Below are 14,127 nucleotides of genomic sequence, written 5' to 3'. Positions count from 1 at the left end.
AATTCTAATCATCTCTATATCCTCACTTCTTACCATTCTTGTTCATCCTTTTGGTGGTAAGGTAAGTTGATGCATTGCAAGCATCAACTCCTTCAATTACTCTTGTATTTGTGCCATTGCACTCTTCATTTCAATAAGCTCTACTATAATAATACTTAAAAAAATATCTAATACCAATCAAGACAAGTAGAAGAAAAGACTTGAAGACAAAGAAAATACTAAGAAAAATATCAATTTAGAAGAGGGTAATCTGTAACTTCTAATAGGGTTATATCTTACCATGAAAATGGGATAATCCACTCTTAATCAATACAAGATAAAGCTCTAATATTGTGAGTGTATTCTTATCAATCTATCAAGGATATGAACTAAAAGATGATGCATAAATCAATGAAATCCATATCAAAGAAAGAGTGAAAAAATTAAAATATATATATATATATATATATATATAAAAGAAATTGAAATGGCTTATTGCCAAAAGATAAGAAAACTTGAGACTCTTGAAACTAGATTAGAAGCAAGAAAAGAGTTGATAAGAATGAAGAGGCTTCACTCTTGTCTCTATATATACTATCGAACTAAAGACTACGTGGCAATGTTCTATAGGACCTCAAATATGTGTTGACTTTGTAGGACACTTACCTTGACTTATAAGGTAAGTTTTTTTTATATGTGGGCCACATAGTTAGCTTGGTCTTTAAGCTAACAACATGTATGGTACATGGCCAACTTGTCGACCACGTTTTTAATCCAAAAAGTCAATTATAGACATCTATAAAGTCAAAGCAACATCTATGAAGCTTCTAAGATGCTACTATAGAAGATATTATAGAATTAATTTACTTTTATATACTTCTACTTACTTTTAATTACTTCTATCTATTTATATAAGTAATTGTTGACTTATATGTGTATGCCCATGACATCTTGTGCTTTAGAATTTGATTTTAACCTATGTTCATAAGGGATCTTCTATCGATATCAACATCTAGTTTTTTTTTATGTAATCTTTGTTAGAAGATATTATTTAATTTTATTTAAGATGTCCATGAATTAATTTTTTTAATTTATATTATTTTATCTTATTTATGATCCTATATGATAAGTAGAAGTTTTTTTTTATAAAAATGTAGTATTAACCCTTATTAATTTTACTACCTCAGTAACTAATATATATACATAAGATAGTTTGCTATTATATTTTAAAGTCAAATATTTTATAATATAATATGATGTTGTTTTTTTTTCTTTTATTTTTTTTTCTTTTAGCTTTGTTAGAACATAATAATACATAAAAAAGATAAACAAAAGACTTTATTTTGAGTTAGGTTTAGATATTTTAAATTTAGTGTCATGCCTTTTGATTTCAAGAGTTTTTTAAGTGATTTTTAACTTCTAATAAATGATATTTCTTAATTTTATTTAGATGATTTTTTATTTTCATTTCAATAGTATTTTAATCCACTCTTAAATATAAAAGAATACAATTTTTATTTTTTTATTTTTTATATTTTACAAAAAAAATATAGACGTAAGATTATATATCAAGATGGAGAAGTATATATTTCACACAATTCAAGTTGTTTTCGTAGAATATAACATTTCAAATGATGGCTAAATTATGGCTTTTATAATAAATATTAAGAAAATTTATTTTATCATAGATTAGAAGATTCTAAAAACAATGATAGATGTGCAATATTTTTTGTAATTAGTCAATTATTAATAGATTTTTATAAAAATAAATTTTCTAATCATAGTTCTACAAACTGGTTTAATATGTAAAAACAAACTTAAGTGGAACAAAGAAGCTTAAGTAGCCTTTAAAGCTTTAAAAATAACTTTCAGTGTAACTCCAATTTTATATTGCATTGACTTTTTTAAGGCATTTTTTTATAAAAACTTACACATATGACTTTGTCTTAGATGTAGTGTTGTGAGAAAGAAGACTTAATGGCATAATTCACCTAGTAGCTTTTTATTCATTTTTTCAAATAACTAAGATTAATTATAAGATCAACAAAAAAGAATTTCTTATAATTGAGGATTCATTCTAAAAATTGCACTATTATTTTAGAAGTATTTTTATTTTAATGATTATTTATATAAATCACAAGAATCTCAAGTTTTTTATATCAATATTCAATTTGAATTTTTCCTAAGCTTATTAGAATATGCTTTTATTAAGTTTTGACTTCAATATTATATATGGAGCAAAAAATCAAAAAGATTTGTTAAATTTTATCTTTAGAATTTCTTATCTTATAGCAAAAGAGAAAGATGAAACTTTTAATCAACAAAAAATAATTATTTTGAAGCTAAAGAAATTTTAACTTAAAGCAATAAAATTAATATTGACTATTGATTTAATTTTTTTAATCACATTAAATTAAATATATATTTTATATCTTTTTATAGATGATATTAAAAATAATTCTTTTAAATTTATCATATTTTTAAATATGAAATTAAGGACAATTTTTTATTTATTTATAAATATGCTTGTATTATTTAAAAGATAAAACATAATTATATGTTCTTCAAATTTATTATAATTTTCTAGCTATAAGATATTTTTGATATGATAAAACTTTGGAATCAATCTCAAACAATTTTTGGTAGCTTCAAATATAGAAGGGAATTAAAGACTTAGTACAATCATGTTATGTTTGTTGAAGATTAAAAATTTCTTATCATTGAACTTATAGATTTTTCAGCTATTATATATATTAAAACAAATATTATCATTTTTTTTTATGAATTTTATCAAGGATCTTGCAATCTCAAATTCTTATGACTTTAGATTTGTGATAGTAGATTTTTTCACTAAAATTGTGCATTTTGTACTATGTACAAAAACTATCACAAGTGAAGAAATAATTATATTTTTTCTTGATAATATTTATTGCTATCATAAAGTGTCAAATGATAATATATGAGATAAAAGGACTCAATTTATACTTAGATTGTGAAGAATTCTTTTTAAGATATTAAATACAAACATAAATACTATCAACTACCATGAAAATGATTGGACAATTTTTTTGCCATTGATAAATTTTGTACATAATACATTTTTTTACTCAATAATCACCTTTTTAAGCTAATTATGGTTATCAATCACAATTTGATACTTTTGACTTTTCAAAAGTTTATAATCTTATAAAAATAGATTTAGAATTTTAAATATATTTTTGTAAAGGAAGATATGAAAGCCTCAATAATGATTAAATGACAGAGTAGTTTTCTTGTCCTAATATAGGATACTATTGATAGTTGGCAAGATCTATCATCTACCTTCAAAGGGAATAAAGATTAAAGAATGTAACAAATATAATGTTTTGTATGTTGGACTTCTTCAACATGTGATCACTGCTCTGTATAAAACTTATTTCTAAAAGAGATATAATTTCAAGAATATATAAAAATATTTTTACATAAAAGTTAGCCATGCAGTATACATGTTGATCACTTGTCATAAAAGTTAGCCATGTAGTACACATGTTAGAAACTTGTTTTGCAAGTTGGGGATATATTCAACAAGTTAGATATACATTTGATGACTTATAGAACATTGTCATATAATTACTTAGATAGTATATATAGAAGAAAGAATGAGGCCTTCTTTATTCTTATCAATACCTTTCTTGTGTTCTTGTCTTAGTTCAAAAATCTCTAATCTCTTTGTATTTATCAATAACCATTTTTACTTCTATCTTATAACTATCTTTGATTTGCTCATTTTCTCTTTTTGAATGTCACAAGAGTGCATTGCTTCTTTAGAGTTTTGTAATGATTTTTGTCCTTGATACAATACTATTATGTATCTATATTAAGATTATACTAAATAAATATTAATAATTTTTTAAAATATAAAATAATTAATAATAAATAATTTATGAAATAATAATTAAATATCCTATATATTTTATGTATATATGATACATAAGTTTGAACAATTGGATAGTAGGCTTCTTCTAGGATTTTTTTAAATAAATAATCATTAAGTGACAATTAAATTTTATAAAGTAAAGATTGTTGTCTTTTGGAGAGAGAGAAAAAAAAAAAAAAAAGGAATCACTGAAAATTTTAATACAAGGGTAAATGTTGTAATTATTCTATGAGAAAGTAATAGAAAGTGGTATAAAACATTTCTTTTACTTCTTTTGGATTAAAATTTCACAATCAAATAATTATCTTATACTTATTTAAACTCAACTAAAAGCCGGAAGTATAAGATGGTTCTCGAAGAAAGATTATTAGTTTTGTTCGGGGTTTTACTGTGTGCAGTATTACGCAACAAACATGTAACCAGGGAAGTAAGAACAACTAAATGGAAGAAAACATGTGATTACTGTGCGTGTCGTCCAAATGTGGACTTCAGTTTCATCCAAAATGGATGAATGACGAGTTCCCATCTCTCTGTTCAGGTTGGGTCTGTGTTCTGATTGATACTAGAGTCTGTTCCTCAGTCAAGCTGTGGAGGCTCCACGCATAACAAGCCACACACACAACGAGCGAGCGAGAGAGCGAGAGAGAGAAAGATCGAGATCGAGGGACGGACGTTTTGATCCCCGAGCAAGCTCTGCTACATCAGCGGTGGGGCAGAGCTTGGACAAGTTAAATTGATGCTCTTGGACGTGCATTTTCTCGTCGAAGCTCATTTCGGGTGATAGAAATCCGCATTCTGGACTGAGGCGTGAGGGGAAGGGGAAGGCATTGTGGACGAGCCCAAGGAGCTTAAGAGGTGAACAAACCCTGACGGGGTTTATGAATCGTTGAAGAGAGGCTCGTTGCTCAATTGGGGCCATCGTTGATGACCCATCCTTCATCGTTGTACTTTCTCAACGCCTTTCTCATTCTTCCTCCCTGTTTCCGCCATTTTTATTTGCGTTCCTCTTCGCCCACTGTATTCAGCAATTTCTTCACCTGCGAGACTGGTATGTGTATTACGTTCACTTAAAAAGACATAGGTCGCGTGTCCTAAGTAATAGTTCTCCAGGCAATTTCACCAGAGCAATTACTCATTCCTCCCGAGATTTTTGTTTCTTCCGAATTATGCACCTTAGTTGATGACTCAGGGCTTGAAGTTTTGGGGCACTGTAGCCTATTGAAGGTGTTCGGATTAATTTAGAGAGTTACAGCTATGGCTTGTGTATGTTGTGTTAGGGTTTCGGGGTTAGGGTTGCAGATAGTTCGGTTTGTGTTTCTCGAATAGACGAATTGAATTGCTGACGTGGTTTCTTTCCTGAGCTTGCTTTTGCAGTTGTCTTTCTTAGCATCTGTATTAAAAGGATCTCCCTGCAACGACGACGAAGATGGCGACAGTAGATGGACCCGCGAGGCTCCCGCCTGCTAGGGGCGAAAGTTTGGCTTCGGATCGATTTGCAGCAGCTTTAGCAAATGTGAATGACATGGGACAATCACTAGAATCCTTGCAGTCAATGCTCAGAAAGGCGGTTTACCTAGATGAGGACGTCTTTGCGAATGCATCTGCAGTCTCTAATCAGTCTCGGACGTTGAAGGTAATATATCCAGCTGAGGACGAGCATCTAAAGCATGTTCTGAAATTATTGAAAAATATTTCAAAATGGTGATCCTTCTTGTGCTTCTCAGAGTTCTTTGGAGTTGACTAGTTTGATTTTGGAATATCCAGGCACAGGAGCGGAGAATAAAAGCGCTTGAAAGGGAGTTAGACGCGGCCATCGCAGCTGCTGGTCATGCGCGGGCCGAGAAGAAACAAGCTGAAGCTGGCCAACGCGCAGCTGAAGCGCGTGTACAAGAGGTTTTACGGGAACTAGAAAATACAGCTGGTAAATTCAACTCCCTTAATAGGAGAGGTTCCTGTCGTTGCAGAGTTGGATCGTACACTCCCTCAACTTTGATGAAGCTATTGAGAAAACGGGCTCATGGTTGTTGCTGACTCTGTTCTGCATTGCCAGACCTTTCCTTATAATTGAAGATCTTTTTATCGACAACCGCTTCAATTTGTTCATAATAATTTGTTGGCAGGGAGCGGACTCGTATGAATCTGAAAGGACACAACTGTCTCTCTTTTTTTAAGTTCCAAGTTTGCGCGTGGACATTGCCCTATCTGAGTGCAATCGTGATGACATATGCATGTGGGTACATGTGATTGCAGTAGTTTTCAAGCTGCACGCAGAGGAGCTAAGGGCAAAACAGGAAGAGGTGGGAAAGAAGAACGAAGAGATTCAGGTTTTGAAAGCCATCATTGATACATTGCGGCAAGATAAAGCTGGGAAAAAAGCTTCATGATATGGAGCAGCTCTGTATGGGTAAGAGCATAGGACACTGGGCTCTTTTCAGAACTAGTTAGGAATTTGAATCTACCTGCTTTTCTGTAAGCATTGAGTCAACATAGGCATTGGACAACACAGGCGTATGTAATTGTATAAAAAGCTACTTCAACGAATGCCATTTCCCTTCATAAATCAAAGTAACTCTTGTAGAATTGTCAAGAGGATAAGTTTGCTTATTGCTGACTTATATACAAGTTCGTGTTCCTGCTCTGAAGCCCAAGCTTTCAATCTTCTACGATAGAGAATAATTTCAAATTTTCGTTTCAAAAGGGTGTGTATCTTAGGAATAGATCGATCATTTTTCTCAAGTACTACATTTCTATATCGCAAATAGATTGTGGTAAGGCCTGGCGAGTGACTTGTGCAGTAGGCCACCATGTCACGATATGGGAATGGTTGGTCTTGAATTATAATGCATGTTACATTTTGAATTTTTGACAGTCCAACTTTTAGTTGCGAAGCCAATTCGTCCTGTAGGGATAATGCATTAAATTGCAGAGATGTCTGCGGGAAGTGTAGAGAATGCAGACTAATTGGTTTAGTGCTTATCCTACAAAACAAGAAGCGAGGTGTATTGCTTAAAATATGTAATATAGACTTTTTTTATTTATTTTTATTTTTTAATTAATTAGAACACCTTAGTGTCAGTTTTTTTTCGTTTTTACTCCGTCTAGTTTAATTTGTAGTTAAGTATCTAAGCTATTTCTTCTCAAGACGTTGAAGGTACGGATAAGTTATTGCTAGAATTTATTTTTGAAGATGTATTTGAGGTTTAACCAGGGCATTTAAGTTTACTAGCAAGTTTCTAGTACTTTGCCTACACAGAACAAGTGCCTTTTACTATTTTTCTAATAATTTTTTCTTATTGAAATTAGTTATCTTTAGTAGTCTAAAGTCAGTGCAAACCAATAATATTTAATTTTCAAAACAAAAGATTTCAACTTAGAAGTAATTCCAAGTTTACAAATTTCTTTAATAACAGCTAAAATTGTTTTACCAATTTTTGCAACTTCGTGACATATGAACAATTATGAAATAGACTTGAAAGATTGAATGTTAGATGAAATTATCATTTTATGGTTTAAAACTAGATTTGTGTCCTAAAATAATGGCATATTAAATTTTAGTTTTACCATAATTAGTTTTTTTTAAAACCCTTTCATTTTATTAGACCCATATACACGAATTTGTCTTGAATTTTTTTTTTTCCTATCCTTGTTTTCAAGCTTAATAATAGATTAGAATATTAGTTGATAAATTATAAATTATTAATGGTCTCTCCTACAATAATTTCAAAAATCATATCTACTTATGCTACTCATTTGAAAATTTTAAATAAACTCCAATATAACCAAGTAACTTTTGAATAACAAATCTGTTTTTCTAATAGGATTTATTATTTAGATTCTTTTAAATAAGACGTATTATTATAGTTGGACATTTTAAAGTAAAAATCTACTTAAACTCAACAAAAATATTTCAAAACAAATAATTTAAAGATATATTTATTTAAGTTATATAAGTTTGTTCTTCAATAATGTATAATGTATAATCTTCTATAATGTATTAAATTAAAAAAACTGTATTATTATTCTGATTGATGAAGTGATCTAATTTTTTTCTTTAAAGTGTTGTAATTGCATATATTTTTTTCTAGTTATCTCTTATTATCTACTAAATAAATATTGCTATTGTAGTAACCAAAACAATTTGTTAGAAATTTCAATGTTGGTGGAAGTTTTGAGAATAATTTATTCTAATCAAAATTTAATATGAAAATTATTACAAAAAAATGATTATTTTTATTTATATGCCAAAACCATACTAAAATCATGTATTTAAAAAGTATTTACCGTATATTTAAATAGTATAACCAAGATTTTTAAAAATATTGTTTTTAGTTGCATAGTTCTGAAATTTCTACTTAGAATGCATTAAATAATATTTCTAATATATTTTGTCAAATTAATTTTTAAATTTTTATATAATTGGTACTGTATTAGAAAAATGTGCAAATGATTTTATGTATTGTGATCTTAGATTTTATGCAAAGATAAAAGTGAAAATAATAGTAATATTGTTTTATTAATAATCTTGTTGTTAGAAAAAAATTATTTTTTAATAGTAGACCGTAGTATCTTTTAAATTGCATATTGATACTATAATAAAGCTTTGAATTGTATCTAAGCTTGCTTAGTAAAAATGAGAATTAAAACATAGATTAGTTTGAAGTGACATTTTTATTATTTAGTAAAAATAAATGTAAGATTAAAACCATCTTCACTCTTATCAATGTGTTAGACACATATCTTGCAAGTTAGACACATGTCAGAGGTCCTATAAAACATTGCCATCTAGCTCTTATTTAGATAGTACATATGGAGGCTAGAAAGAAGTCTTCACTCTTGTCAATTCTTTTCTTGTATCTAGTCTAGTTTCAAGAGTTTTTAGTTTCTTGGTTTTTGATAATAGCAATTCTAATTTCTTCTTATATATATATATATATATATATATATATATATATATATATATATTTTTATCATCTTTTCATTAAAAAAAAAAAAATCTCACTTATTTATTTATATTCTTCAAGTTTTTGTCCTTGACAATATCTTTGACAATTTAACAAGACTAATATATACAAATGTTTATAAGATGATTATATTCAATTTATTGAAGTCTTTCTTGTTCCAACTCTATTGAATTGATTTGAGTTAGTTAGAAAAGTTAATATCTACCTATGGCATGCATTAAGAAGCAAATGGGTCTTAGGATAATGATTCTTAGATATCAAATATGAATAATATAATATAATATGATGTAGTTTTATATTTTTTTGTAGAAGGAGAATTTATTTTCTATTTAACATATTTTTTTAAGAGCATCTTGTGTCTCATCTTTAGAATTTTAAATAAGAGCTTTAAAATTAGTAAAATTATTAAAAATTATTTTAACAATTTGGATTCAAAAATTTGCTTTAATACAATATGTAGATTTTTCAAGATCAAAAAAACTCAAGTTTCTACATTCTAGATATTTGTCTTTATGCTACTATATTTTGAAATAAGATGTTTTCTTTGAGCATTGTTAACAACAAATCTATAATAATATCTTTTTAACGTGTATCAAAATTAATAGATAAAGGCTTTGTAATTCCAATCTATGTCATAAATAAGATTTTGGAATTTGGCAATATAGATTGTAGTTAATTTTGATCTTTGTTGTAAAGAAAGAAGTTTTGTCTCTAATATCTTTTTTCAATCACTTTTTTTATATATGATCATTAATACTTATAAGAGTAAATTTTGATTGTATAAGAGTTGTGAATTCTTTTCAAACAAAAGTAAGAACTAAGAAAGAACACTTTTACATAGAAGTGTGCTTATAAATCCAACTTGAATAAATACAACAAAATGTTGAGAAGGATGCAACTTTAAATAAGACGTGATTTTTTTTTTTTTATTTATTTTTTTAATATTAATCTTTAAATTTTTAGTCTTTTTCTATCAAATTTCTTTGGTCTTTGCTTCTTTTATACTCACAATAGTAAGATTTTTTGGATTCAATGATGAGGTTGATCTACTTGCTTCTTTTAATTGCACAACTTATTAGGTTAAATATTAGACCTCATTGTTGACTTCTTCCATAGGTACAAGAAAGGTACTTTTGTGGTTGATATTTGTAATATATGAATTTTTTTTTCTAAGATAGTTAACAAGTTTATAAATATTTATAATAGTTACAAATTTATTCTCATTATTACAAAATATAGCATCTATATTTTTTTCTTCCATCTCTATAATAAAAAACTTTAACAAATTAATAAATTAAATAAAAAGAAGATAATTGCAACCTCTAATATTAAATAATTTTTTTTACAATGAAAGATAGTCTACTTTCTTTAAAAAATGAATCAATGTTACAAAAAAAATTAGTCTAAAAGTTAAGATATGTGTCTTGCAAAGTCAACATGTTTGAGAGGTCCTATAGGACATTGCCATGTAGCTCTTAATTAAGAGTATATATGGAAGCAAGAGTGAAGCCTTCTTCATTCTTGTCAATGCTTTTTTAATCTTTAGTCTTGTTTCAAGACTTTCTAGTTTTCTTGTTTTTAGCAATAGCCATTCTAGTTTAATATTATATCACCTTTGAGTGATTTCTAGTCTTTTCAATGACACAAGACTGTATTGACAAGATTCTTAACTCATTGTTTTCATCTTATCTTAAAAGTGGATGGATTAATTCTCTTCTATTGTTGTATTTTGAAGGTTGCCAATTATCTACCTTTAAACAAACTATTTAATTTTCTAATACTGATTTTATTTCTTAAAGAGAGTAAATTACTCTTCTTTGTAGAAATTTTCATTTGATATTAGAAGTTGTGGATTATCCTCTTCTAATTTGATTTGTGAATTTATCAAGTTATTTAAAATGGAAGGAAAAATTATAGATGCTATACTTGGCAAAAGTGAAGATAAATTTATAACTATTGCAAATCTTCATAAACTTATCAACATTCTTAGGATGGAAATTTCACGCACTATCAATGTCAATGAAGGAAATACTAATTCTATGCCTATAGAAGAAGTTCAAAGTCAATGTGAAGAAGTTGTACAATTGAGGGAAGAAAGTAGATTGACTTCACAACCAAATCTAGGAAGTTTTGCATTTACAAATATAACAAGGATAAGAATTAATATGCCCAAGAAGTTTGATGGAATAAGATCAAAATTTCAAGGATTTCTGCAATAAATCAAGCTTTACCTAATGTTGCATCCCTTTCAATATCTTAATGGATTTACTCAAGTTAGATTCATAAGCACACTTCTATTTGGAAGTATTCTCTTTTAGTTTGTACCTTTGATAGAAAAAGATTTACAACTTCTTTATAATTTGAATTCATTCTTAGAAGTGTTTACGGCCACTATTTATGACCACTAAGAAAGAATAGCAAAAACCAAGCTCTTATCTTTATAACAAAGATCATAATATCATATTACGTAAAGTCCTTCTTAAAAATGCACTAGTCACTTAGTTGTAGAAAGTAGAATAGAAATTGCAACAACAAAATCTCAATTCTAATAAAATATTAAATAAATTCTAATTAAATCTCAACAATACTAAACAAGCTTTAATCAAATTAAAAAGAAATCTTAAAGAAATTACAAAAGAAATAATAAAAAATCTTAAAGAAATTAAAAAGAAATTTAAAATAAATCTTAAAAGAATTCCTAAGAAATCTTAAAGAAATACTAGAATAATCACAAATTTATCTTAAATAAATCTCAATTAAGTCCTATTTTAAACCAAATCAAAATCCTAATGAATTTTAATCAAATCCTAAATTAAACCCTAAATTCTAAAAAAATCCTAAATCAAACCTTAAACTCTAGTCCAATCCTAAATCCTAATCAAACCTTAATCAAATCCTAAATCCTAATCCAACCCTAATCCTAAATCAAATCCTAATCAAAATCTAACCAACTCAATCTAAGCTTAGTATAATTTAGAACTTCAATATCTATCAATTAAACCATTGATCTTGCTTAAAATATTACATACTTCTCAAAAACTATATTAACAACAAGTACATAAGATTTGAATATAATCGCACTTACCAAATAGAAGAAAAATCCTAAAATTTGCTCGGATGTTGGCTTGCCTCTTACTCCAATCTAAATACTAAATTTCCAATACTATTATCTCTTTTTCAAACTATTCAATTATTTTTAAATTTCACATATATATAACAAATCAAGTCTATTATTTTTACATGTAAATTTTACTCTAATCTAATTAGTAGATTGGTGAAGATCTTAAAAATCCTAACTGCCCTTCAAAGTCTAATTTTTGAGATCTCAACCTACTTGAAATTCAATAACCTTCAATTTAACCATTTAATCAATTTCGAATTTACAGCATATACTTCAAATAACTATTCACATAAGTCTTTAAAATTTGAAATATAGATCTATTGCTTAACTTATAAAATTTTCTAAAATATAATACTCTTTTTATTTCACAAATTCTAGAATCATTCAAAACAACTATGACTTTGCAAAGCTTTTTTAAAGTCACTACAAATTCAAATCACTCAAAATCAATGCCTAAAAAAACTCTATTAAATTTACTTTCAAATCTCACTTTCTAATTCACCAAAGAACCCCGAAATTATTATATGCTCCTAGTTTTATGTCTCAAGGTCTGATTTTGATCCAGGTTGATAACTGGTCAGTTTTAGATATTAAATTTTGTCCTCTTGATTTAATTTTTGTTAAAATCAATTCTTAACTTCTTCCTACATATGTTTATATTATTTTTTCTAATATATCTTATTTTGTCTTATTTATGGCCTTACAAAGTAAGTAGAAGCCTATTGTGTAAAAAAATAGTATTTATAACTTTAGTTTTATTTTCTTTTGGACTATTGTCTATTTTCTAAGATAATTTACTACAATATTTGAAGTAAGATCTTCTATAATATAATAATTTCTTCACTCCTTTCATCTATTAATCATGTTACATCATGACAACAGTCAGATACTATTTATGTTGTTGAATTCCAAAACCTCGCTTGCAATGTTAAGCTGGAATGATAAAGTCTTTATCAATCAATTTTGATATGGATTGAAGGATAATGTCAAAGATTTATTATTGACAATATCAAAGATTTCTTATTGATAATGTCAATTTTTCCAATTATGGCTATTATCCTCAACTTGATACTTTTGACTTTTCAAAAGTTAATAATCTTATAACAAAAGATTTGGCAAATCATTTGTGACAGCTACATGCAACAATAGAGGTACAATTAAAGGAAGCTCAAAAACACCAAAAGAACAATACAGATGCTTATTGCAAAGAACAATCATAATTCAACATAGATGAAAAGGTATGTTTATTTTGTCATAATATTTAGACTATTCATCCTTGTGATAAGTTGGACAATTATAGACCTAGACCTATTTTTATTTATGAACAAGTCAATCCTGTTGATTATGGATTATATCTATCAAAGTCTATTAAGATTCATCTCATATTCTACATGTCTTTTCTTAAGCCATATAAGATAGTGAATATTTTGAAAAAAAGATAAATTCCACCTCGCATAGAAGTGGATAATAATCAAGAATTCAAAGTGGAAGAAGTTTTAGATTTAAGGTGGCGTCAAAATAGATTAGAATATCTCGTTCATTGGCGTGGATATGATATTAATGAACAAACATACAAGCGAACAAAGAATCTTCTAAATGCAACAAAGAAGGTTGAGGCTTTTTATTGAGAACATCTATCAAAACCAAGATGAAGAATAACAAATCTTTGCTATTAAAGAAACAAGATCTAAAGAAGATAACATTCTATCTTTTATTCTTGTTTTTAACTTTGTGTATTTATGACACTAAATAGATGAAGAATCAATAATCAGCAAATTTAACTCAAAAACTATCACTTGCTAACTTATTGGATGAGATATTGTAATTGTTACAACCTTCAAGATGATGTAATAAAAATAAAGATTGTCATGAATAACATATATTTCTTTAAAATAGATGGTAAGATACAACATTGTCATGATATAACATGGCTAATAGGTAAAAAAGTGTAGAAATTATTATATTATAAAAGATCTTAGTTCAAAATATTATAGCAAATTTTCTTAGAAATATAGATAATAGTCAAAAAGATAATAAAATTAAAAACTACTAATATTGCCTTTTACAAAATAAACTTCTATTTATTTTGTAAGGCCATAAATAAGGCAAAAAAAAATAAATTAAAAAAATAAATTATATAGGCATAAGTA

At 27.4% G+C, this 14,127-nt stretch overlaps 1 protein-coding gene across 4 annotated transcripts; it reads left to right on the top strand.

Moving 5' to 3' along the window:
* The first annotated feature begins 4,499 nt into the window (after window positions 1-4,499).
* On the top strand, window positions 4,500-6,517 carry LOC112276400 (uncharacterized). Of its 4 annotated transcripts, none has more exons than XM_073531144.2 (4): window positions 4,500-4,839; window positions 5,270-5,528; window positions 5,660-5,816; window positions 6,149-6,517. In XM_073531144.2, the coding sequence occupies exons 2-4, from the start codon at window positions 5,322-5,324 to the stop codon at window positions 6,277-6,279; spliced, it is 495 nt and encodes a 164-aa protein (XP_073387245.1). In that variant the 5' UTR covers window positions 4,500-4,839; window positions 5,270-5,321; the 3' UTR covers window positions 6,280-6,517. The 4 variants fall into 4 exon arrangements, with proteins under 4 accessions (XP_073387245.1, XP_024363449.1, XP_090103178.1 ...); XM_024507681.3 differs by having other exon boundaries at window positions 6,146-6,517; XM_090247052.1 differs by having other exon boundaries at window positions 4,500-4,943.
* Window positions 6,518-14,127: the final 7,610 nt, after the last annotated feature.

The sequence above is a fragment of the Physcomitrium patens genome, chromosome 24 (genome assembly GCF_059467195.1).
Source record: "Physcomitrium patens ecotype Gransden chromosome 24, ASM5946719v1, whole genome shotgun sequence".
NCBI classification, from domain to species: Eukaryota; Viridiplantae; Streptophyta; class Bryopsida; order Funariales; family Funariaceae; genus Physcomitrium; species Physcomitrium patens.
This window is presented reverse-complemented; position numbering and strand designations above follow the sequence as displayed.